This window comes from Myotis yumanensis, unplaced genomic scaffold (assembly GCF_028538775.1).
Source record: "Myotis yumanensis isolate MYYU_CA2020_CCGP unplaced genomic scaffold, mMyoYum1.0.hap1 SCAF_7, whole genome shotgun sequence".
In the NCBI taxonomy this organism is placed as follows: domain Eukaryota; kingdom Metazoa; phylum Chordata; class Mammalia; order Chiroptera; family Vespertilionidae; genus Myotis; species Myotis yumanensis.
In genome coordinates, this window is record NW_027223758.1 from 9,133,749 (window position 1) to 9,160,836 (window position 27,088).

The 27,088-nt window shown below is 45.5% G+C and overlaps 1 protein-coding gene across 5 annotated transcripts in view; it reads left to right on the plus strand.

Moving 5' to 3' along the window:
- The window catches only part of BCAS1 (brain enriched myelin associated protein 1), a 70,779-nt gene extending 46,813 nt beyond the window's left edge, over positions 1 to 23,966 (plus strand). For 3 of the 5 annotated variants that reach the window (XM_070419741.1, XM_070419737.1, XM_070419738.1), the window contains 5 exons: positions 4,141 to 4,182; positions 8,850 to 9,023; positions 16,588 to 16,653; positions 19,642 to 19,929; positions 22,990 to 23,966. In XM_070419741.1, coding sequence (XP_070275842.1) covers positions 4,141 to 4,182; positions 8,850 to 9,023; positions 16,588 to 16,653; positions 19,642 to 19,929; positions 22,990 to 23,064 — 645 coding nt within the window. In that variant the 3' untranslated portion in view covers positions 23,065 to 23,966. The remainder of the gene's footprint in view (positions 1 to 4,140; positions 4,183 to 8,849; positions 9,024 to 16,587; positions 16,654 to 19,641; positions 19,930 to 22,989) is intronic. The other 2 variants (XM_070419739.1, XM_070419740.1) reach the window with 2 other exon arrangements.
- Positions 23,967 to 27,088: the final 3,122 nt, after the last annotated feature.

Consider the following 27,088-nt stretch of genomic DNA (forward strand, 5'->3'; position numbering starts at 1 on the left):
GCCCGTGACCTGTGGCTGAGGGAGGGAATGGAGGGGGAGAAGGTCCCTCAGCCTGAGGGTGGGCGGAGCCAGAGGGGATTCCCAGCACAGACACTGGGCATTCTGGGGCCACGCATTGGGCAGAAATGGCCCAGCACCCCCAGGGCTCAGTCATGGGCTGGGAGCAGCCAGGGAGAGCCGGCCTAGGCATCGAGGATGCTGAAGGCGCCACCCGATGGCGCATACAACAAGGCAAAAACCTCACAGGAGGCCGGCAAGTATCAGACGTTGGAGGATCCCTTACGTAAGGGTTAAAAGTCTGTTGTCAGACAGATCTGACTTTGAGTCCCCGTCTGCTTGGATGAGCCTCAGTTTCCTAAGCTGTAAAATGCAAATAAAAAGAGCACCCATGTCATGAAAAGGAAGCCAGGGTTCGGTGAAATAATTCTGATAAAACCCTAACACGTGCCCAGCGCAGAAGTGGCCGGTGGGCGCTGTCCCCAGGTCATTGATTTCCTGGCCTCCGCTGGGGAGGGTTGGGCACTACCCACATCCACTTCTCATCCTTCTGGGCCGCCCGGTTTGGGGGTGCCTCTAAGCCAACAAGCCTGCGTGCTTCATCTTTTCTTCCCTTAGGGATCTATCGGAGGTGTGCTTTGAAATTCAAGCTTTTCCCATGGAGATAAAAGGCGGGTACTGGACATTTATCTCCCTAATAACAGAATTTCATTTATTTCCGTTCCACTCTTTTTTTCCAACATTATCCGGTTTACTTCTTTAGTCGATTATAAAAATTACTAAAAGCTGAATCCCCTGTAAATCTTGTTTTTCCTTCTTTCACCGGGTCAGAAAGAACAGCGCCCTCTGGAGGTAAAATGGAACGATTCACTCCCGGATTCACTCCCGTGACAGTATTTTTAATCGGTTTCTTTCATCAGTGCTGACTTTTTTTGTGCTAAATACTTTGTGTCAAGTAATCAGCATTGAAAAGACAGCAGTGCCTTTATTGTGTCGTTAGATTCTACTTATAAGTGAAATCATATGGGTCTTGTCTTTCTCTAAAAAAACAAAATAGAAACAGACTCATAGCTTCGGAGAACAGACATGCAGCTGCCAGAGGGGAGGGGGAGGGGCTGGGTGAAAAAGGGGACGGGATTAAGAAAAGACAAAACAAAAGCCTCATAGTCAGACAACCTTATGGGATTATCAGAGGGAAAGGGGGGTGGGGGAGGGGAAAGAGGGTAAAGGGAGGGTAAGTGGTGATGGGAGTTGGTAGTGAACACACAGTACAGTATACTGAGGACGTGTTGTAGAACTGCACCCCTGAAACCTAATTTTATTAACCAGTGTCACCCCAATAAATTCAATCAATTGATCAATCAATAAGAAAAGACAGCAGTGGGGAGATTGCTGACCTCTTGCAGTTTACAGTCTCATGGGAACTTCTCTTCTAATTGGAAATAAAATTGAGACCTCTGTTTTCTTTAAATTAAAATAAGTTTAGCATAATACTCTCCAGGTCCCTCCATGCCATCTCAAAGGGTAAGAGATCCTTCTCTTTTACTGCTGATAGTGCTCTAAGAGAAACAAGCCAGTCAGAGAAAGACAAGTATCACATGGTCTCATTCACACGTGGAATCTAATGAACAAAATAAACTGATGAACAAAATAGATTCAGAGACATAGAAGCATAGAACAGACTGTCAAATCTCAGAAGGAAGGTAGGGGTAGTGGGTGGGTGTGGAGAGATTAACCAAGGAACTCATATGCATATATGCATAACCCATGGACACAGACAATAGGGTGGTGAAGGCCTGGGGTGAGAGGGCGGGACAGCTAGAAGGGGCCAGTTGGGGGAAAGAGGGATGTATGTAATACTTTAAACAATAAAGATAAAAAATAAATAAAGTAATTAATTAAAATGTTTTAGTTATAAAATCGTTCTTGTAAAAATTCTGTAAAATGCTGACAAGCACTAGAAAATTCTGGTGTTTCCAGCCACAAACCCACCGTGCAAGCAGCTCCAGACATGGGCTCTGAGCAGGTGTCTCTGACATGTGACCAACACGGACGGGGCAGGAGCCCGGCCGCTCATTTACCCAATTATCCCAACTGGATATGTCAGCCCCTGCTGGCCTAACGGCGACACGCACGGCCAGTGTGCAAGTGTACAGAAATGTGCGAAAGGGGTTTGCGTGGCTCTTGGACGCTGCCTTAGAAGGTAACCAATCACCTCCTTTTCCCAACCCCCGCTCCTCGGCGACACTGAGAAGAAGGTCTCCCCTTGCTATTGGCAGACACCTCTCTCTGTGCCACACGTGCCCACCCTCTTTCCACAGGACTTTAACTAGAACTTAATGAGCATCTGTGAAACGTCAGAAAGACCTGGAAGTCTGAGATCTGACAACGATCACAGAAGCATCGTGTCCCATAGCAGCTCCTGCTTCTCACCATCGCCTCCACCAGGTTCCCAGTCCCATCCCGAACACCGTGAGCGACAACGGCCAGGACTCCCCAGGCACAGAAACCAGACACAAGCTAAGCTCATCCCAGCCAGCTGGGCCGGCAAAGAGGCTTGAAGAACTGAAAACTGCTCTTTGGAAATGGCGGGAGGACTGTCTCTGCCTAAAGCGGGCAGTATATTGCCTCTTGGAACTTTGGCAGGTCAGGTTTGAGGCGGTCTGGCTTTCAAAATATTGGTTAATTCCTCACCTGTTCATAATATTAAGTAGCATGCAACTGTTCTCAAGGAGAAAGGGTGTTATCCCAAGAAAGCTACACTTCTGAATGGCCTATGGTTTCTTGACAATCAGAAGCTTCCAGAAAACCCACAATCCTTTTTAGGGGCATGTTTGTGCCCAGGTAAATGTCAGTATGAGAAGGAGATAAATACAAATAAATGATCCACACCGAAGTCTAGAGAGAAAGAAGTCTGGTAATGGGAAAAGACACTCAAACAGACACCCACCACCACCACCACCAAAAAAAAAAAAGTGTTTCTGATCCTGGAAGTCATCGTGGCAGGAGGAAAGCTTGGTCCTAAGAACCACCTCCACCACTTTTTAGCTGTTCCACCTGGGACGAGTGACTGCCCCTCTCTGAGCCTGTTTCCTGCTGAGTAAATGAGGGTCCCCATTCTTGCCGCTCGGGGCCACAGTAAGTGAGAGAACGTATACAAAGCGCCAAGGGCAAAAGATGGATTTGTAAATGTCAGTTCCCGTCTTCCCTTCCACTGGATGTGTTCAAGGTAAAAATAAAGGCAGGACTGGGAACTAAGTAGACATGGGGAAGAGTTCTTAACCTGAATCCAAGAGCAGAGATGTGAGAGTGAATGAACACCCGGAAACCATGTGCAAAGTATGTTCTTCATGCTCACTTTCCGGGAAGACAGCCCCCATCTGTCCAGTGAACCTGGACTGACGTGGTCTATAAACACCACCACCCAGAAAGTTTAGGAACAGCTGCAGGAAAGATGCAAAGGTGAGCTCCGCAGCCAGAGCTTGGCAAACTGACATAACAATTGTGGCATCGGCTTTGGATAGGGTTGGGATAACTCTGCTCCTGTTTCGGACAGGACAGGGAGTAACCGTGTCTGAACTTGGATGTGTTGGGCCCCAGCCCTCTGGCTGTCCATTGACGTGTTTTACCAGAATTAGGCTTGGACATAGGAACATGGCCCCTATTGAGGGCTGACGTGAGCAGCTTCTGACTCTGGCCACTGTGCGATGGTCAGGACAAGGCTGAGGGCCCGCTGCTCTCTGAGGACCGTGGATGACTCTCTCTGGTCCTGCTGCAGAATTTTTCTGATCATCATTTGTTTTTACCTAACAGTGCCCATGTATTGTGCGACCGAACATATTTCCCCCTTTCCATCAGCTACCAGGACATGTCACCATAAACGTGTTACAGCCAAGACTGTGGCTTGTGCTTTCTATAGTGACCCCTCTCCTGGCTGCATCTGGCTATTCATTTTCCCTTTGTTGCATTTAAAACTACATAACATATATGATCTTGCTCTTCTGTGTACATTTGTGTCAGCTCCTTCGAGTTCTTTCTGGAACAAGGCACATAAGCAACGTCCTGGAGTTGCACCCGGAGGCTGTCAGCCCCAGTGTCTGTAACATTCTGACTCTTGCTTTTTTGTTTTTATCTTCCCTTCAGTCGGTTAAAGAGGAGCCCGTCCCCACAGGTGCAGAGGAGAATGTAAGTGACGCATGATGCGAGACTCATTCCATTCTCATCTGCATGTTGGACAGGGGCCCCTCAGCTCCCGAGTTGTGTTCCTGCATGCTCCCAGGGTTGCTCCTCTGCCGTGGATTCTTTCACCCTTGCACGGGATCAGGGACCTCTGGGGAATGAGTTGGGTGAACATTTGTAATGCCCATTGAATCAGTGCCAACTAAGTGCAAAATCAGAGCACACGCTTTTATCATTTGTTATCCTTTAGGGGCTGAAAGAGTCTACTAACTGTAAGAGCATCTTTGTACTTCCTTCCGGGACAAGGATGCCGCACCTGCTCTGCTCTATTCAGGCTCTGGTTGCTTCTTTTCTTTCACGTTCATTTGCATGACAACCCAGATTCTCTACTAACGGTGGGTGGTACCCAGGACAGGCACTTGCCCCAGGCATGAGAGCCTCTTGAGGCAATAGGTGCTGAGACTGTTGGTCTTGGGTGGGAGAGCCAACTCCGTGAGTTTGTACCTGAGAGACTTAGGTGGAGCCCCACTGTCTTTTTGGCCTTGATCTTCAGAGCAATGGCCAAAGTTTTCAAGACTGTGCACTCATGTCTGAAGGAGCTGGCTCCAAACCATATGCCACGAAAATGTTATCTTTCCAAAACATCTTCCCGGGAATGAATGAATTGGCCTCGTGCTCTGAAAGTGGCAGTCCCTGGAAACTTTAATGAGTGGGGATGGTGAGTTCACTGCTCCTCAACTTAGAAACCGAGCACCATCGTTTTGCCGGAGCAAAATATACTCTGCTCTTCTGGGTGTCTCTTGTGTACCTGCCATGGATAGGGTTGCGTTTTCGTTTTCATTTAGTTGCTGGAACTGAACAAATACTGAAAATCCAAGCACATCCCAGAAATGTTGTTGGTGATGTGGAATAGAAATTAGAATGGCTATGTTACCATTTGTGTGTGTGTGTTTTTCTCTGCAAAAACTTCGTGGCCCTGAGTTTTTTTGCAGAGAAACTTCCTTTAGGCATTCGTGAGTGGTGGCCTGTCTGAGGCACCAGGTCTCTCACAGCTCACAGGCCGCGATGCAGAGTTAATGTCTAGTGGCCAAACAGGAAGTATTTCACTTTCTACTGAGGAATTTAAAACAGGAATATAAACATGAGTTAAATTACTGATACCAAAGATAAACGCAAAAGCTGAGAGATAAATGAAAAAAAAAGCAAAATATTTTCTCAAGAAAATAAAGAAGCATTACAAAAATTGGCTATAAATCAGTTTACAAAACTCACAGCTCTAGTAAAAACTGTATAAACCAAATTTTAAGAGTAAGTATGGTATAATATTTGAGGCAGAAAGTGAAACTGTATTTTGCCAAAATATGTATCTTCATGCAACATCTAATATCCCCTCCTGGCATCAAGAAAGGGGGATTTAATCCTAAATTATAGTGTAAATCTGACTCTAATTGTGTTCATTAAAATGTGCAGATGCAATCATACATTCTAAATAAGAAACAACTTTTTCCAAAGCCCTTGCCTGGAAGGAAATCAGAAAACTATCCAAATAAAAGTGAAATTCTCATGTCTATATATGCAAATAAGCTCCTAATTTAGCTTAAATCCTTCTGGGTTTCCACTGGACTTTCCTTGGCTGCTGAAAGCCAACTTTTTGGGGAGTCTTTTTTTTTAGAATAGACTCTGGTCCAGGATTTATGAGTTGACACCTGGCAACCTTAAGAAAGGCCCAGCAAGAGAACCATTGGCAAGCAGATCAAGTTGATTTATAGAGGTATCACCATACAACCTGATCGCTTTATTATGTGAGTAATTTTCCCTCCAGCCCTGCCTCAAAGCCAGAATAATTCTAAACCAGAGTCAGTGAATCAGACTGTTCATCACTTACCTAAGGCCATTTCTCTTTCACCATTTGTCTTCCCTTGATCTTAGGCAAGGTTGGTAACTACTACATCCCCAAAGTATTTGATCATGATTAGTCTAAACCAATAATTCCATATTCTTCCCCAGTAATCAGTGTAGGAGTAAAATGTTACCAACTTTTGGCCAATGAAATGGCTCCTGAGGTAGGGAATTAAAGTACAGAAGTTCATTTGGAGCAAAATCTTTTGCTGTGATCTTCCTTCCTTCTTAGGACCCTGGGTGGAGGATGTGATGCCTGGACCTGTGGCAGCTACTTTATATCCATGAGGTAGCAAATAAAAGCCAGCATGCCAAGGATGTCATAGCCAAAGGGTAGAAAGAGCTCAGGTTCTTAGAGAAATTGTGGAGCCACTAAACCAATCCCAGAACTTCGGACTTTCAAACGTTTTGTTCCATAGCATTATTGGTTAAATCGCTATTAGCTATTCAGTTACTGGTAGACAACTTCATCCTCACCGAAATGGCTCCTGACCTGCAGTGTGACATGGGCAAAGTCATTCAGTCATTCCAATGCTTCCCCTGTCGGTAGAGATAACGCTGCCTGCGCTGAGCTGTCCCTGAACTACTTACCGAGGCCTGTATTAAACTGCCTTGCACAGTGATAGGCGCAGCAACAGGTAGTTATTAGCATTATCTCTAAATGGGGCGCATGTGCATGGGGGTGATTCCAGGGAACCTGTGCCCTCGGGGCAAACAGCTCTCATAACAGCACACGCAACAGCAGGAGTGTGAACTGAGCGTATCACGCACCAGGCGCTGTTCTGGGCACTTTACCTGCTTTGCCCGGTTTGATGCTGAAAACAGCTTTCTAATGTGTATGCTGTTCCCATGGAAAGGTGAGCAAATGCAGGCCCAGCGATGCTGAGTGGGGGCCTTGGCAGGTGAGAGCCGCTGGGAGGGGCAGAGTCGGACTTAGACCTAGGCAGGCTGGTGCCGGAGGCTGCGCTCATAATCACCGTGTCCGCTGGCTGCACTGCAGGCTGACCCAGGGCTCCTGTGGCTGAAGCGTATTTTTCAGAAATGCAATTGAATTAAATCAGGCCTAGACGTGGGAGTCCACGCCCACCCCTGACTGCCAGGCCAGTCTCTCCTTTGGCTCTAGTCTGAGCTGGTTTCCTGAAGCCAGAACCAGGTCCCAAGCCCCGCAGAAGCCTCCTCGCAAACCTGTTTTCTTTGGCTGGCCCAGTGCTTTGTTCTTCAAATCCCTATAGAGGGGGCAACCTGTCTTTTGTTCACGGCAGTTCCCACCACTCCTCCTTTTCTTCTATCTGGTCAGTCCGAGCTGAGATCCCCTGCTGAAAGCCAGCGTCTTGGCTCCTGGGACTTTTGAGTTTGTAACTCTCCAACAGAGATCTTTGTTTACAAAGCGAAGATGCTGGAAGTCATGCCAATATTTTAAGAAAAAAAAGGTGGGGGAAACAGCTGAGATTTAACTGCCTCATTTCGGGGTGTTCCTGCGTGCTGATGTGTTGGTGGATAGACAACTTCCTGTTCCCGTTGACAATACTGAGATAGGTACCCAAGGTCATCATTTGGGTCATTTGCAAATCCTGAAGGACAGGAGAGGGGTTTCCCCACAGCATGCTCTGCTTTGGAAGTAAGTTCCTCCCCCTCCTCCCTGCAGTGAGGACAAGACGGAGGAAGCTGGGGTCTGGCACCAGGAAACCAAACACTGCTTCCCTCCAAGGCAGGGACAGCAACCGTATGTCAAGGGCCAGAGAGTCAAGATTTTAGACTTCACAGGCCACACACAGTCTCTGGTGGACATTTCTCTCAATTAAAAAAATATTTACAACCTTTAAAAATGTGAACCCATTCTTAGTTTGGAGGCCATACCTCAACGGACTCAGATGGATCTGGTAATGGTTTGCCAATCCTGCCTGAGGAAACAAATTAGCAAACAAAAGTTATAAACTCTCTCAGTTAACTTTGGAACCTGTTGCAGGAATGAAAGCCAATGCAGAAACTTCCCCAGATGTGACCAGGGCCCAGCACAAAGGCAGGCCATGCACAAGGACACGTGTGGGATCAGAGGCAGGTGACCTGGACTTCCCAGCTGTGCACCAGGGCTGGCCAGCCATCCCCACAGACGACCAGGGACACTGAGCTCACCAGGCACCATGATGGGGGCCATAAGCAACTTTGCCAAGTTCATTTCTCTTCTGAAAGTCTGAACTTGAGCTAAGCAACAATGACGGTCTGGGGTGGAGAAGGAAATGAGTTAGCGAGGACATAGAGTTAGCGAGGACGTAGAGTCTATTGATAGAGGGGCTTTCGCATGATCCTTTCCGCACAGAGGACAGTTACCCCCAGGTGCAGGGAGCGAGGATGTGGAGTGGAAGTTGTTGAGGTCATGGTCTCTGAAGCTGAACTCTTAGGGGAATGATTCCCCCAATATTTACACAGGCAGGTGCAGTTCACCTACCACACACCAGAGGTGGGCCTCCTAGAAGGAGAGGCGTTTGGAGCAGCTTTGAGGGCCCGTCCCCAAAAGGCACTTCCTGTCTAAGCCTGTACCTTCCTGGGGCGGGTTTTGCCTCCCAGGCCGGCTGTTGGCAGCTGTGGAGAAAACAGCTGTGAGCGCACCTTGTAAGACATGAGGGCTCCCTCTTGAAGATGTGCCTGCGTAGAAACGGTCATAGACATAAACCTGTAGCCACTGGGTGGATGCAGGGCAACCAGGACCCCACTTTATAAAACATGGTTGGGGGCAATGTTTTTTTACTGTCTTATTACCTGGCAAAATAATCCAGGTGGTGTGTGAATCACCGGTAGAGGTTAGAAGGTCCCAGGAAGTAGACTCCGCCTTACAAACGGTGGATCTCAACGAAGAGGCGGAGGCCACACCTGCAACCCCAGAAGGAAAACTCAAAAGAGAAGAACGCAAGCCACCGACAAACTCCCTGATGGCATTCCTCAGACAAATGGTAAGCCGCTTGCTTCCGGTACAGGCAAACCTGAACCCCTCGTGCAGCTTCCGAGGCTAAAATCGCATGTACACGTGAATGAGATAGAATTGTAGGCAGGGTGGAGGGCATGTGAATTGTGCAATGAGAAAATTCCCTTTTGTGCTTCAGATTCAATCACAGAGAAAGTCTGTTTATTGCTAATCCTATATAATAAAGAGGGAATATGCAAATTGACTGTCTCTCTGTCACAAAGATGGCGGCACCCACAGCAGAGGCAGGGTTTCCGTAATGAGCCTTAACCCTTAACAAGCAATCAGCAGGGACCTGAGACTGAGCTCACCCCCCACCCCCAACGTGGGGCTTGACAGGGGACCTCAGGCCATGCCCCCTGCCCCGGCACCAGACCAGGGGACCTGATGCTGCGCCCTCCCACCCAGCGGGGCTTGATAAGGGTGGGACCAGTCGGGTCTGGATCTCACCCAATGGGGGTGGGGCTGGCCGGATCTGGGTCTCACACGATTTTGAGGTGCATGTGGTTGGGTGGGGACTTGACTCTGGGTCCCGTGGTGTGCCCCAGACTCTGACATGAGAAAGATTTTCATATACATTTTACTAATTTTCTTCCATCTCTGACACTTCTGTTATAGAGAAAGGGCAAATAGCAATATTAAAATATTTCCTCTAATTAATCCCCTTTTAGTGTGCATGAATTTCATGCACCAGGCCACTAGTATTTCATAACCTTTCGTTAACCTCTACTAACCCCTTTTTTAAAAATATGTTTTTTATTGATTTCAGAGAGAGGAAAGGAGAGGGAGAGAGAAACATTGATGCAAGAACATCCATCAGTTGCCTCCTGCACACCCCCCACCAGGGCTTGTGCCCCAACAGGGAATCAAATCAGTGCCCTCTTGGTATACAGGATGATGCTCAACCAACTGAGCCACACCAGCCAGGGCTCTACTAACTCCTTTCTTAACAAAGAAAGAGCTGGCCTTGGGTCCTGAGTTTCAGCAGACAACAGTATCCACCTAGAAGTTAATATTATTGTTTACTTTTATTTATTTGTGAAGTTTCTACCTGTTTCTGGCAAAAGACACTGCTTTTCTTATTATGGGAATTATATGCCTTTTCCTTTGAAAACACATTTATGACATAAAGAACATAGGCATTTTTAAAGGATTAAGTAATGAATAGTCGAAGTTACATATTGATGTTGGAAAATTCTGAAGGTGACACAAACTTGGATAAAGCTGACTTATAGATATTCAAATAAGGAAATGAGAACATAATTTTCTAAGAATGAATATGTATAACTTAGTTGATAAATTCGCCATGCTCGTAGTTATATAGAATGGAAAGAATTCAGGCATACAGCCTTTGGTGTCTATAAAGCATCATCCACATTAAATACCTAAAGATCCAAGAACTTAATATAATGAACTAACACCCAAATCACTCGGAAGACAAAAGGCAAAAATGCATGTAAAAGGTCATTGGTTTAATTCTCTTTTAATGAAAAACAAGAATTTCATTATCGTGTTCCTTCATGTTCATGAGTATTTGGGAATTTAATCCTTTAAGGAAGCAACTTTAATTTCACAGGCCCAACCTGTTAAAGAATTCTTTCTAGTCCTCAAAACAAAACAACACAACACCCTTGCCAGTGGGAGTTGAGGCATATGCGAAATAACTCTTAGAAACTGTTGGCAGGAACTGTTCTCTTTTGTTGCTGGTTTCTCATGGAGAAGCTGCATAGGGGAAGGCGTGGGCAGCCTATGTGGCTGGAACCCCATCCATATTCCTGGCCATTTGCTTTGCAATTTGGCACTGAAAATGGGGATCAAGATTAGAGATGTTTAAACCAATTTGTACACAATGTCAGGAAAGAAAAGAACATTTGGCCTGTTTCTGGAAACCCACCTGCATCACAAATGGGGTCCCCAAATAGCTCGTCAGAGCCTTGAGTGTGATCCAGCTGGCCCATGTCTGAATGGAGTTGAGAGATAACATGTATGTCAAACAGAATGACTTTCTCTTCCAAATAACCAACATGCTCAACTTCTTCACTTAAAAGAGAGGAAAACACAAGAGACTCCAAATAAAGCATGAAAGACGTGTAAACCATCCATTCAAAACAAATCCTTACATTCCAGTGAGTCCTACATTACTTAAATTCATCCTCCAGAGCTATCCATTGCTTGGTGATATTTTCTAGCAGTAGAAACTGAGTAATCTGAACTGTTAGGGGAACAAAATTGGAAACAAAAGTCCTTTGGAATTGATTTTCCATAGGATAGGGATAGAGGTAGAAGCCTTTTATTTTCCGAAGCAGACTTCAGGGGATTCATAGTGTCAGGTCTCACAATGTCCATTGTTTTTAATATCTGTTGCCCAAGAAAAGGGTGGTGCCTGGGAGCTTAAACATTGTTCCTTTGATTGTGTAAACTCCAAAGCTTCCATGACTGTTGGGATTTCCCCTAAAATTCCAGATATCCTAACGACCCTTGTCTTACATTCTGTTTTGATTTCATTATAACATTATATTACTACTAGAGGCCCGATGCACAAAATTCATGCAAGGGCTTGCCTCAGCCCTCGCAGCCCTGGCTTCGTCCGGAAGGTCATTCATTTGTCCGGTCTAATTAGCATATTACACTTTTATTATTATAGATTCTGATTAATTCAAATCCACAAAAGACTTGGGTTTGCTAGTTTAGCACAATCCCCACAACTTCCTATTGTCGCATCCAGCCCAGCTCACTCATTTATGTCGCTGGCCCTACCCCTGTGAGCATTTGAGTTTGAGGCCCCTGATACAGAGCCACATCATATAACACCTTCATTGAGTCTCATTGTCTGGATTTATTAGACTCTGATTCACCCTTGCTCTGTTGGTGGACAATTGGTTTGTTTCCAGCTCGTTGCATTTCATTCATTCACTTATTGAACAAATAATTATTGAGCACCCACTTTACTCAGGCACAAGGGATACAGCCGTGAGCATCAGACATGGTTCTTGTCCTCATGGAGACGAAAGCTAAGGAAGAAAACAGGCGTTTATTTTTCTCTCTCTGACGCATTGAGTGAGCACAAACCATGTGTCTTACACACAAGGTCTCACCTATTTCGCTAACTGGCATGAACACCCCTGCCCCCTGCTTTTATGCATTTGTGTGAATATGCCCTTAGTGTAGCCTCCTGGAAGTCAACTTCAGCAATTATTTTGAGGAAATATTTTTAGATTATATTTAATGGCTTCCAAACTAATCTAAAGTCTTTGTATTTATGCAGGAAGGAAAAAAAATAAACTGCTCTAAGGGCTTGAAAATAGAGACAGTACCTGGTCCATCCCTATGGCATTCTTTGTTTTTTGTGTTGTTGTTTTGTTTTGTTTTGTTTTTTTGCGTAAAATAAGGAAATGTTTCCACTGATTTTAGATATTGTTACATAATATAGTTTTTTAAAAATAATTGACTTAATAGAAGAGAAAACTCAATTTCAAGTGAATCCCCTTGTTTGTAAGCTATGTCTCCAGTCGCCAGATCATTGATTTTCCTTACACCTTCTAGTCTTTGTCACCCTTAAGTTTCCTTCAGATAATGCATTCACCATCCCATGACAAAGTAACTCTTGGTTGAGTTTTATTTTAATAAATGTATTGCCCAGTTCATTTCTGAAGAGAGCTTTTTCCTTCCAGAAATTAAGCTCATAAAAGTAAAAATAGAAAGAATATCATTTTTTCCAAATAATTTTATTTCAGGGAGGGGGAAAAATAGTCATGTAAGTACTTACCTTACAGGTAGATATAGCACTTCACAAAGACCCTCTGGGCTCCTACAGATCTTCAGCATAATTGCAAGGAACAGCTGAAACATCTGTCATGCCCCAATCAAAAATGATGCTTCTATGCATTAAGTCAACTGTATGTCAAGAAATTGGATAGTTGAAGCATTATATTTTTATAAAGTGAGTGGGTAGAGGACTGTATTCATGCACCTGCAAACCAGGTAGGCAGATGAAACCATAAAGGTGGTAGAGAGAAATAGAGACATACAGATCTATCATTTGTCAATATTAATAACACCTTGTACTTGAAAAGTACAGTACGTTCCTCCTCCAAATTAGTGTCACATACATTGTTTCACTGACTCCTCCTCCAGTCTCCTTAGACCATTAGTTTTGAAGGAAACTCTTTGTTAGAGTAACATTCTCAGGCTTAGGTAAGAAAGACTGTGAGCTTCAGTGTTGGGCAAAATACATTCAGTTTAATGAGTCTAAGAAAACCTGTTGAAATTTACAATCTGGAACGGGGTGGGGAAGACGGTGGTTTGTAATGGTAACTATAAAACAAAACAAAACACAAGGGTTTTCTAGCCAAAGTTCGGGGGGGGGGGGGGTGTTGTTGCTGTTTTTTTTTAATATATTTTTATTGATTTCAGAGAGGAAGGGAGAGGGAAAGAGAGATAAAAATATCAATGATGAGAGAGAATCATTGATTGGCTGCCTCCTGCATGCCCCACTCTCAGGCCCACAACCCAGGCATGTGCCCTGACCAGAAATTGAACCCTGACCTCCTGGTTCATAGGTCGACGCTCAACCACTGAGCCACGCCAGTCAGGCTAGCCAAAGTTCTTTTTTTTTTTTTTTTTTTTTTTGTCTAAAGTTTTACATATGTTTCCTTTTTCCTCAATTGACTCCTTCCCTTCCCCCCCAGCCATTCCCACCCCAGGCAAGCCCCCACCGCCCCAGTATCTGTGTCCATTGGTTATGCTAATATGCATGCATACAAGTCCTTTGGTTGCTCTCTAACACCCCCTCCCCTACCAGTTGTCTCTGGATCTATTCTTATTTGTCAAATTATGCTGATCATTATATCCCACATATGAGTGAGATCATGTGATATTTATCTTTTTCTGGCTGGCTTATTTCACTTAGCATAATGCTCTCCAGTTCCATCCATGCTGTTGCAAATGGTAAAAGTTCCTTCTTTTTTATAGCAGCGTAGTATTCCATTGTGTAGATGTAACACATTTTTTTAATACACTCATCTGCTGATGGGCCCTTAGGCTGTTTCCAAATCTTAGCTATTGTAAATTGTGCTGCTATGAACATAGGGGTGCATATATCCTTTCTGATTGGTGTTTTTGGTTTCTTAGGATATAGTCCTAGAAGTGGGATCACTGGGTCAAATGGGAGTTCCTAGCCAAAGTTCTTAATCTCAAATTCTTCCCTGAATATGAACTATAAATGCTGATCTGCTCATAAGGAAGGGTTTCTGGAAGCAGTGCTTGAGCAGTTCTGTCTTCACCAGCAATTTGCATTTCTCTCTACTCTTAAAGGGGATGAATTCTGCACTTCTCAGTGATTAATAGTAATAATAATAATAACTTCCATTTGTGGCGTGCAAAGGGTGTGGCTGGTACTGTGCTAATCAGCACATCGCGTGTACCACTCACTTATTAATATAAAAACCCTGCGGAACAAGCACTCCTGCCCTGCTGTGCGGGTGAGGGCACAGAGACTCGGGCTGAAGCAACCTGCCCAAGGTCACAGAGCTGCTAACTGGCCAAGCCAGAGCTCAGACTCGGTTTTTGTTGATTCACCCTTCTACTCGTGTTATTTCTGCTTCCTGGGATTCTCCTGGACGCTGGCTTTCCCTGAGACGACCTGGAGATAGGACAGCCAGAGCTCCATTTTGGTGATTCTCTGAGTAATGCTTTCTGAGCAAACATCATTTTTATGTCGTGGTCTTACCTGAAATTCCCTAAAATTACACTCACTTGGAATTACAAGACAGAAGGGGAGGAATGAATACATGATGGGTGTAAAGATTGGACATAGTTTTCTGAAAGTTTTTGTCACTAAAATGAGATTGGCCTCCACTGTGTAATTTTGTCTGAATTGTCCAATTTCATTTCAAGTGAGCATCTTGGTAAAACACCAAGTTTGGACTCATAGCCTTTGTTTATCCTGGAAATTTCTAGCAGGTCCTGCTCTTTGGATGTATTGTAGTGAGGCCGATCGAGTAAACAGTGTTGCTGATATGCTCACACCACATTACAATGGCTTCCCAATTTTTCTTGTAAATCTCAATTTGGGTTGGATAACATCTCCATCAAAATACACACCAAACGCCCCCATGAGAATTCTGAGTACCTAAGAGATATATGTATTGGAAACAGTTCAGACATGCCTCAGAGTATCAAGCTGTAGGAATGTGCGACCCAGCAAAAGAAACAGAAAATAGCTTTATGTATAGGCTTGGATGTCACAACCAGGTCCCGTCTCCACCCTATGACGATCATGAACAGAAATAAACTCCATGAAGAAAGTTGCTCTGTATCACGTTGGTGCCTGAACCCTTGTACAGAGGAAAATTTCTGAAATTATTTCAGAGTCTTCAGACTGTTCTTTAAAGTATTTGTCTCTGAAAGAATTTTAGTCTCTTTAAACAGGAACTCTGCTATTTTTTTGACAGCTGGAAAAAATAAGTTTCTGTGGTTGTGGTCCTTTTAATACAGAGCCCAAGATGAACTGTTCCAATTCATCTCTGAAGAGGAGTTCTTCCCAGAAGAGAGAAGGGGAATAGAGAAAAATTAAACAAGGGATGAGGGAAGGAATTAAGGAGGGAGGGAGCAATGAAGAACCACCAAATGTCACCAATGAAAGGCTACCAATGGTTTAATTGTTTATTCATCTACTTTATTTTTTTTAAATATATTTTATTGATTTTTTACAGAGAGGAAGAGAGAGAGATAGAGAGTTAGAAACATCGATGAGAGAGAAACATCAATCAGCCGCCTCCTGCACATCTCCTACTGGGGATGTGCCCGCAACCAAGGTACATGCCCTTGACTGGAATCGAACCTGGGGCCTTTCAGTCCACAGGCCGACGCTCTATCTACTGAGCCAAACCGGCTTCAGCAGATCTACTTTATTTTTATTTGTCCCAGTTTTATTAAGATATAATGGACATATATCACTGTATGACTTTCTGGTGTACAGCATAAAGGTTTGAAAGTTTAATTAGCGTTCATGATCTCATACAGGTACAATGAAAAGAAATGGGGGGGAGAAAAAATGCTTCTTCTTGAGATGAGAATTCTTAGGACTTAATGTCTTAACAACTTTTCTATATCACACAGCAGAGGACACTGTAGTCATCTCATTGTACATCACACCCTAATACTTATTTATCTTATAACTGGGTGTTTGTACCTTTGGGCCACCTGTTTGTTCATTGACTCATTCATTGATGTTTTCAGTCACCTCCTGGTTCCAACATTGGTATTTTCATCACCACTTACTTATCCCAGAATGACCTAACCCTGCAGTCGAAGACTTGTCTTGTTGTTGTCATTTTTGGATGCTGATGCTTGAATTTATTAGACTCTCTGGGTGCAGACCATGTGGAAAGTGTTTATCTCATAAGTAATCCATTTCCACTTGGCCTTCCATTTGTCTTGATCTGATTCTCAACAACGAATGACTGTGGCCACCCGTATCAGAACTGCCTTTGCGTCCTCTATTTTGCTGTGCGAGCTGTAGCTGAAAGGCCATTGTCTGTTTGTTATTTTAGTCAGTGAAAGGGGATGGAGGGACCACCCACTCAGAAGACATAAATGGGAAAGACTGCAGCTACCAAGTAAGTGACGGGTGACCTCGGTTCGGTGGTGGGTTTAGCTGTCGTGCCCTCACGTCTTTCCAGCCTCATTCCCAGTGTAATCCTCAACCACGCCAGCTCAGTCAGTGTCTCCAGGTTAAGCGTCTACTGTCTATCAGCACTAATGGGCTCTGCAGATACAGCGTGAACAAGCCAGAGTTCCCCGGCTGTTTCTTATTGCAAAGCTTTCCCACATGCTCCTCCCCCTTCTCCACATGGAAAATTCCTCCCTGTCCTTTAAGTCGTGACCTAAACATCACAGGGGGACTTGAATCAACGAGTGTTTCCTGAGTGCCTTCTGTGTACTGGCACTCGGATCCACACAGTCTCTCAGGATCACCTCTGGTGATGTTAAACCAGATGAGCAGTTTTCCCAGGACTTTCCCAGTTTTAAAACTGTTCCATGTCCTGAAGCCCCCACCCCCTACTCAAACAAACCAAAATGATTGGCCTCCTTACGTTTGGCCATTCACATAGGCCCGGCACGGTGTCATTACCAGCTCATGTAGTCCTCCCAGCGGCACGGGTATGATTTCTTTAGTTACCTCCATACAGATGAGGAAGCTGAGAGACCGAACAGTTTATTTCAGGCCACACAGCAAGGTTGTGACAGCACTAGAACCTGGTCCCTTTGACTTTAGACACCAAGCTCTTAGCTATTCACTGTATCTTAAAATCTTCCATGCAACAAAATCAGTGGGGGAGCTGTTTGAATGGGGTCACTAGTTACTGATCTTTTCTGGTGGGAATCTCTGGCTCATTGTCTGCTGTACTTGGACCTTCTGTGCGTTAGCATTTGCTAGAACGTAGGCAGCAGGGGTCCGACAGAAATACTGAGGACACACGGTTGCAGAACAGCTTCTCGGGTGCACTGAGTGTCTGATGCTGCTTTCTGCGGGGAGGGGGGGGGGGGGCGGGGGGGGATGCCTGTCCTCCAGGGGCTGCAACCTGCTGAGACCTGGGGACTAGGGACTTCGCTGTCTTCCCACTTCCTTCCAAGGCATGTGCTCAATCCATAAAGTCAGTGACAGCTCTTTGGCTGCTCCTTCTCAATCAAACTGCCACCTTGTCATAGAATTTCTGGGCCTGGGGACAGTAATAACTTCATAAATCAGAGATTGCGAACATATATCCAGTAGATCGAATGTGGCTCATAGGGTACTGGGGCTGTGGTTGGCTGTAAATAGCGCTTTAAAACTTGAGAAGTCAGTACTTAAAAATACACATATGTCACATTTAAAAAAATAAATTTTAAGTTTCCATTGAAAAAACAGATCTGACGATTATACTGGGCTGTAATCCCACATAGCCTCTCTAGGCTGGGTCTGAGCAGCTGTTTAAACAGGACATGTGACATTCAGCTCACCACAGTCCCCCTACTCCAAATTGTCTTCCTAAAACATCAAAGACAGCATTGCTTGAACTGGTGTTTTCTTACACTAGAGAAATAGTTCCTTGTCTCTACATTGGTTTCGCAACTGGAGGAATAAGGTCTCCAAAAAAATTCTTACCTGTAGCCTCGGTCATGTTTTATTTTATCTGTCTGGCCCCTGTAGGCATTTCAGTTCAAGAAAATTGTGGAGAAAAGGCTTTTATTTCCTAGTAGATTTTTTTTAATCTGTCATTAATTTACCCAGTATTTTCTATAATTTTTGATTTTACAGCCTCATCCCTCCAAATTGTAGGAACGAAGTAGGATTATAAACATTCCACTTTAGCATGAAAGGATGTAAGTTCAAAACTAAAAATAAAACAATCATCTTCTTTATCACTGTTTTATAAAACAAAGGGACAATTTCACACCAGAAATTAAGGTAGACATAGAATAGAAAAGGTATCTCCAAGAAAAGAGTCGCATGCAGTTGCACATGCAGAAATATCTCAAAGCTAGCATTAGCATGAAGGGCTTCAGGAACAGCTTGATCCAGGTGCACACACAATGCCATCAATATGTGGGCTCTTCCTCTCTTCATCTCTCAGCTTTCCTCTGTGTTAGCTAACTTTTCAAACGTATTTTTCCTGGAAGTACCCGTGGCTCTGGAAGCTGCAGGCTTTTATCTTTAAACCCGGCAGACAAGGAGCAGGACTCTCTCACACAGCTCTTTGAACAAAGCTCTGAGATTAGCTCAGTTTTCATCTGTTTGGCCATCCTGAACCAATCACAGCAGCCCAATCACATGCAATGGTTTGATTGGCCAGGCTGGGTCACGTGCTCCTGTCCAGGGGTATCATTAGTGTGCCTCAACCCTAAGGAATAGACAAGAGGGGAGAGTGGTTCCCCAAGGAAAACCCAGGTTCTAGTGTGGGGAGCCTCTATAGGGTTAAACCTCCGACTGACCTGTTGGCAAAGTCACAAACAAGTCCCAGCTTAGAGGGCACAGTCCTCTTAAGCATAATTAGGCTTGACCTTATGATGCTCCCAGATCTTACCTGGGAAGCTAATGGGCTGAGCGAAGTGCAACAAGAACAAAAACAAGTGAAACTCATAAGAACAGTGTAAACAAGTGAAACTCACAAGAACAGTGTAACTTTGGTAACCACTACCTTGTTTACCTCTGACTATAAAATAAAGGCTCAGTTTGCCTTAGGATCTTTCTCTGTGGCCTCAGCCAGGCACAGGAAGATCCACGGTGTAAAAAACATTCTTCGCCAACTCCATCCACACCTTTGGGAACCCCTGGACCGCTGGGGCTGGACCCGGGCATTCTAGTGCCAGAAAAGGGAAGAATGCTTGCTGGGAAAGCATGAAATTAACAAATTATTAGATGAACAAATAACTGTTCCCTGCTGTGACTGTACCGTAATAAGTATTGGCACATTTCTTGTTTTTTTTTTTTTATTATTTTCTTCATTTCACCCAGTACTCCTGAAAACCTAGATCCCATCCAACGTTTGAGTATCTCTGTTTTAACGTATTTATTGAGAGTTGTCTTGCAGCCACTGAGATGCATTTGTTTGAACTTGCTGTAGACCTCGCACTCGGCGCAGAAGGCCACCACGCCGCCCGAGCCCCAGCCCCAGCCGGCAGGAGCGAGCCTGAAGGGCAAGGAGGGCTCCGCCAAGGACAAGAAGATGGCCGCCTCCGAGAGCAACAAGCAGAGGAACAACAAGCAGGAAGCCAAAGAGCCGGCCCCCTGTGCGTGTGCGGAGCCGGCCGTGGCCGCTGTGGCCCAGGCCAACGCGCTGCAGAACGGGGACAGGCCCCAGAGGAGACGCGAGAAGCGGAGCCAGTCCTTCAGGGGCTTCTTCAAGGGCCTGGTAGGCGGAGCTTTCAGCATTTCTTTCTGGGCTCTTGGGCCAGGGGTGTGCTGATTACCTCCTGAGGGGACCATTGGCTAGGGGCTGGAGGGACATTTGCCAAACAGTATTTATGGAGCACCTGCTCTGTGCCAGGCGCTGTGCTGGGCACAGAGAGAGAAGGTGGGCACAGGCCTTGCTGTCTGGAGTGACAGTCCTGGCAGGATGGATGGGGGGGAGAGGGGGAACCAAGTCTGGAAACAGCTGGGAGGCAGAAGGCAGGCCTGTGAGGGGAGCCTGAGCGTGAGGGCGTGGCCTGGCCTTGGCCTTGAGAGGAGCGTCAGGGAGCGCTTCTCCGAAGAAGTGGAGTCTCGAACTAGTCTGCGGACAGAGGGACAAGGAGAGGTCTGAAGGCAGAATGTGTGCCAGGCAGAGGGAAGACAGGTGCCAAGGTGTGCTGGAGAGGTGGCAGAGAACTGAAGTTCAGTCTGGCTGGATGAGAGAAGCAAGGGCGGGAGATGTTGGCAGGGGCAGGAGACGACTAGAAGCATGGACGGCTGTCTGTGGCCAAAGGGAGTCTTGAAGAATTTGACCCAGGGAGATTGCTCTAAGCCTGACCCTGCAGCCGGGTACACAGAGGTGATTACTGGTAAACTTAGCTCCTTCCATCCAAGGAAGCCTGGTCGGCATGAGAGGAGGCCAGACATTAAATAATCAATCAACCTTTTTGCGTTCTTTATTTCTGTCTGTTTAGTTGTTTCCTCCCTAGGCTATTGGCTTTGGGAGGGCCGTGACCATATCTGTCATGGCAAATGCCCTGTCCTCCCTCGTGTGGTGGCTGGCTGGATGCATGCCTCATGGATGATGAGTGGGTGGATGGATGGATGAAGGGATGTATGAGTAGATGATGGGTGGATGGGCAGATGGATGCATGGGTGGAGGGGTGGCTGGATGCATGGATGGATGGATAAATGGATGGATGCATGGATTTATTAAATATTGTATTTTCCATACAAAAAATACAATTAAAACTACTTTTGCCCACCCCTGTATATACTATACTATACTGTGCTACCCTATATATATATTTATATTATATATGTGATGGTTTACTACACTGTACTATATATACTATATACTATGCTATATTAACCATACTAGGTTTCTATATGTATGTATATATACTAATAAAAGGGTAATATGCTAATTAGACTGGGTAACTGGCCATCTTCTGGATGTCCAACTTCCTTTGGGACAAAGCCACAGTGGTGGGGGCCCAGGCAGAGGCAGTTAGGGGTGATCAGGCCAGCAGGGGAGGGCAGTTGGGGGTGATCGGGCCGGCAGGGCAGGGCAGTTGGGGGCCATCAGGCCAGCAGGGGAGCGGTTAGGTGGCAGTCAGGTCAGCAGAGGTAGTTAGGGGCGATCAGGCAGGCAGCCAGGTGAGTGGTTAGGAGCCAGCAGTCCTGGATTGTGAGAGGGATGTCAGACTGCCGGTTTAGGCCCGATCCTGGCAGTCTGACATCCCTCAGGGGGTCCCAGATTGGAGAGGGTGCAGGCCGGGCTGAGGGACACCATCCCGTTCATGAATGCCATGCACCGGGCCTCTAGTATATAATATATTATTCAGTATACACTATCCTATAGTATACTATCCTATACTACATTATACTACACAATACGATCTATATATACTATCTATTATACTACTCTATACTATATGTATTTTACTATCTGGGCTTCACTCTATGTACTATCTGCACTTGGGTTAGGGTTAGGGTATATATACTTTACTGTCCTATATATATAAGCCCATATTATACTATACTACCTTACAATATATTTACTATACTGTAAAACGGCCAATAATAATAGTACCCCTGATAATGCAGCAAGATGAATAAATCTCAAACCCATTATGCTACATGAAAGAAGCTAGGCTCAGAGCTCTATGCTCTGTGATCCCATTGCTATGGCATCCTGAAAGAGGCAAAGGTCTAGGTCTGGAGAACAGCCCCTGGTTACCAGTGTCTGGGCCTGGGGGAGGGGTTGACTCCGATGGCCTAGGGATTTGTAAGTGATTGAACGCCCTATTTTGGTTTTGGTGGTGGTTACATGGCTACTTGTATTGGTCAAAGATCATAGACCTGTACACAAACAAGGATTAATTTTATTGTATGTAAATTATACTGGACAGAAAAGGTTAAATAATAATAACAACAGTAATAATAGTACTTGATTCCTAGAGTTTATTCAGCCGCATTCAGGTGGTGCCTACTGTGTGCCGGGCAGGTACTGGGCATCAGGATACAGCCGGCAGTCCACAGTGCTCCATGCAGGTGGAGACAGTGTGGATAGAGAGTGGTTAGAGAGGGTGACTGACATGAGCTATAATCATGGAGGGTTTTCTACACCCCAGGCACGGTGCTGAATGCATTACATGCACAAACTCACTTCATCTTAGAACAATTCTCTGAGATGACTTGTATCACCCACAATTTTATTTTTTTTAAATAATAGTTTATTGATTTTGAGAGAGAGAGAAACATCAATGTGAGAGCCTAACATCAATCAGCTGCCTCCTGCACACCCCAGCCAGGGATCAAGCCCACAACCTTTCAGTGCACTAGATGACACTCAACCAACTGAGCCACACCAGCCAGGGCTGTCACCCCATTTGAAACATGAAGAAACGGGCCCTGGCCAGGTAGCTCAGTTGGCTGGAGCATTGTCCTGATATGCCAAGGTTGTGGGTTCGATCCCCAGTCATGGCACAAACAAATCAACCAATGAATGCATAAATAAGTGGAACAACAAATCGATGCTTCTCTCTCTCTAAAAAAGAAAGAAGCTGACTGAAGCACAACCAGTTATTTGTCTAAGATTTCACAGAGCTAGAAAGTAATAAACTAGGCATTGAATTTGGGCATCTCACGGGAGACTGTTCTCTTACCCACCACTGGCGAGTGAGGTGCATTTACTGAGCACAGCACTTGGCCCAGAGTAAGTGCTAAATAAATGGCAGTTGTTGCTATTGATATTACAGATCCTCATTAGGACATACTTTCTGATATTTTTCTCCAGGGACCAAAGCGGATGTTGGACGCTCAAGTGCAAACAGACCCCGTATCCATTGGACCAGTTGGCAAATCCAAGTAAACAAATCGCCACAGTTCCCACCACGTCCTCCTGCCACCAAGAGGCCTCCTCCCTATCCATCTCCTCCCCAGCCCTCTCCATGTATATATTTTTTCCTCTGATGGCCATCGAATGAAATGCTGCCTACAAACCACGCCTGAGCTGTTGTATATTGAGGTGTATTATTTACGTCTCTGGTCCGATCTTTGCTGGTAAATAATCGGAAGGATGGTTTAGCAGGTTAACTCGTCAGGTCAGAAGAGTGGATGGTGGGGTAGGGTAGAGGGATCTTTCTGGTTAAACTATGAAGCATGGCAGCGACAAGTTGCAGGAAAGAAATGGCTGCCTTGCGTAATTAAGCTTTGTCTTAAACGGGCTCATCCAAGAAGAGAGGAAAATCTGTTTGTTTAAGTTCACCTTTCAGGGAGGGAGGACATGGCTCTGTATTGGGAGGTTGCCAATTTCCTGGAGTGGAATGTGTGGGGAATGAGAAAAGGAGTGAATAAGAGTTGTTTTTTACATAGGGTCCTTGAAAGTTATTGACAAGAGGGGCAAGATTGACTGGAGAGGGCTTGAAACAGTTTGGGTAAACAATTGCTTTTTTGAGGCTCAGTGACAAGGGCGAGGATTACAACTTAAAAAACAAAACACAGAAAAAACAAATAAATGCAGTTGCTAGTTTATTTTGCAACACAAGGGGGCGCCCAGGGCTCCATGTGAATCCTGCATCCTGTGTTCCTAACAAAGATGTGGTCCCTGCGATCTTATGTTCTTCATGTTTCTCAGGTGGCTGAGGGGCTTGCTTCATCTGTTCTGTCTGGCACTTGTCTCACGTCTGTCTGTAATTTCCTAATGTTCTCAGGATGTGCTCTGGTGAAACCCTCCCCGTAACCCCAATTAATAAAAATTTACAGAAGATTTTTCACATATGAGTTTTTTAATACTTGTACAGAGGAATAAATAGGATCATGAGTCTATTAAAATGTCATTCAAAAGTCGCATATGATTGGCTGATATCATGTACTGTATCTTTCTTTCTCTGAGTTAATAAAAAAAATACATTGACATCTAAAGCATCTTTTAATTTTCCACTTTTAAAGCAGGTCTCTCACATCCTATGTCTGAGACGCCTTTATCTTCCCCAGTAAAATATATATATCAGTGCTCTTCCTCCAGCTTGCCCTCTGTCCCAGCTCCTCCCAGGTTCCCTGTATGTGGGCACACAGGAAGACCACTGTGTGTGCATGTACATTTGCATATGCACACGCACCTATATAGAAGTGCTGTCTTCGGCCAGGCTGCCTAGAGCTGAGCCTGAGATGGGATTCATCCCGATGCATGTGAAATCCTGAGGGAGGACTCCCTTCAGAAAGGGAGGAAGAGAGCAGGGCTGGGAAGGAGCTGAGCAAAGCCTGGGCTCGGCTGGAGCTGGGCTGCATGCTGCCCAGGGAGCGCTGCGGTGTGAAGTGCACCCCACAGCAGGTGCTTCCTCCAGCCAAGGGGCCACCCTTCGAGGCAGGAAGGCAAGCTGCTTCCATTGCGCTGAGAAGCGGGGCTCCCTGAGCAGCTAGAGGCCGGCTGCGTGAGCAGTGTCTACTCACAGATACACCCACAGGGATTAACATTCACACCCCTGAGCATAAATGCATGTGTTTATACAGATATACATACATGCATACAGAAATAAATGCATGCACATGTTTATACATATAAACATAAATGCATACAGGGATTGATAAATACATGCATACATTCATATTCAACACACATACAAGTATGTATGTAACTAACACGATACACACACACACTTGCCCATACAAATCCATCACATGTGTGATCCATCACACGTTGATTGGAAATAAATTGAATATATTCTAAGACTGCACTTTAGCCAAAAAAACCATGGATTGGGCAACAACGTGTTCAGAACGTGTGTTTGGGAGAAGCAGAAAAATGGTATCTCTAAGGAAACAGATTAGGGGGCCTTTGCTGCTGGGCCCGCTGGGTGCTAGGTTTCAAATAAAGACCCGAGGTGTCTCCCATGTGGCTGAGTGACTGCCTCAGACCGCCTGCCCGAGCCTGGGGTTACTTTGAGAATGACCTCATGGTACCTCATGTCTCAAAGCTTAACTTGGCACAAATCAGGGAAAAACCCTCTGGGGAAGCCCTTGCTGGGGGTGATGCTCCCCAGCCCAGGATCACAGAGGGTGGGAAGAGGGCAGGGGGCCAGGCCGCTGGGGATTCCTTTGTGTCAGGAACCAGCGGGGGTTTGCGGGCCACACCAGTCCACTGAGAATGGTGAGAGGGTGAGCGTATCGTTTGCACGTTTCACCTCACTGGACGCTGGGGCTTTGGGCCTGATGAGCATTCGCAGGAGGAACTGGGTCATATGCAGAAGGAGCCCTCCCATCTGCCATCTCCCCCCCACAAAATGTAAAATCTTTAAAGAGGTCCTGTGCTGAGAATCCCCCTGCAGAGCAAGCCAACAGTTTCTATAACTGGCTTCCCATCCTCCTGGCCAAGAAGGAAAGCAATCTTTTCATGAAATTGCTCGCTTTCTAAGGCATGCACGTTGAACCCAGCTGACTTATGTGGGGAGCTCTATATTGAACTGTTAACACAGCGCTAGGAAGCAAGTTTGAGTGTTGTGTGGTGGTTGTTTTATGGGAAGAGGGGTGGTTGTGGTTTTGGATTTGGTTGTGTGTGTGTTTTAGTTGAGAGCCTATTCCTGAGCATTTACAATAAACACGAAGAGGGACTGATGTTCCTCAAACTAAGCCACTCGGGCAGCAAAACTGCCTCAGCAAAGCCTTCGAACGCCCGAAACTGAGAGACGTGGCCTGGGGAGGGGCACGGGGCCTTGCTAGTCTGTGCTCTCATTTACTTGTTTGCTTATTTACTTTTAGGTGCACAGGGAAGTGTGTCTTCTCCAAAGTCAAGAAGTGGCCTTTCCCAAGAATTGAGCTATTGAGCTGAAATGGCTGCCACTGGGAACACAAAACAGGAAAACTCCGCTCCCAGACCCAGCTGACGGTGACTGACTGATGCCCACATATTAACCCCTTCACGGCACCGCTGTTCTCAGCGGCCCTTCGCGCCCTCATGAAGTTACCTTTATGGGAAGGGAACACATACCCCAAAAATGCCCCCAGGGGAGGAAAAAGGGAAAGAAAGTGAAGTTCTTTTATTTTTATTGTCACCCCTCCCCCACCCCCTCCCCTCTTTAAACAAATTATCAGGGATTTAAACACACAGACACGGTAGCTGATTGCCCTAGTTTGTTTGCAAACTGCCCAGATTCAATTAGATTCCAGGAGGCCGGAATCGCAGCCTCTGTTACCAGCCCCGCTGGCTCCTTCTCAAAGCGAGAGCAGAGTCCTACCCACTGAACCTGACAAACGTCATTTCTTATGTCAGAGTCCCAAATTGATCTTCAGCTTTAAAAAAAAATGCAGTCGGCTAGCCCACCTTCCTTAAAGAGCAGGAAAGCGATTGCAATGATTCACTCACCCAAGGAGCAAGCGCGGAGCGTGGCTCGCAGAAACCGAAATGGTAAGGGTCGGTTCTAACCATCCTCCCAACGTGCCCCTTAAGCCTTTGTCAGAGGCACTTCCCAGGTGAGTACAGTCAGGCTCCTCCGTGGTCTAGAATCTAGATCTCCTTCACTCTCTCAGTGGAGAGAACAGAAAGGAAGGGCTCCATTAGGAAGAGCAGAAATTCCCGACTGAGCAGCAAAGTGGGTACATTTGTAATTCAGATCCTTAGCGCTGGCCTGGAGGCCGGTCAGCATCCAGCCCTTTGCATAAATTGGTTTTCTGGGGAGTTTAACCCTTTCGCCTCTGTTTCCCTTCCCCAGAAAGCTACTCTTGGAGCCTCTCCATCTCTCGGCCCTTTAACTAGACATAACAGCCCAAGCAATTTCACCGAAATAAGGGAAGTCACTGTAATACCTTAGGTGACCACATTTCACAGCTTGTAGAATGGTTTTTGAATGCATTATCTAATTTGAAGCTGTGCCCCTCACTGAACTTAATTGCTTCCTTTG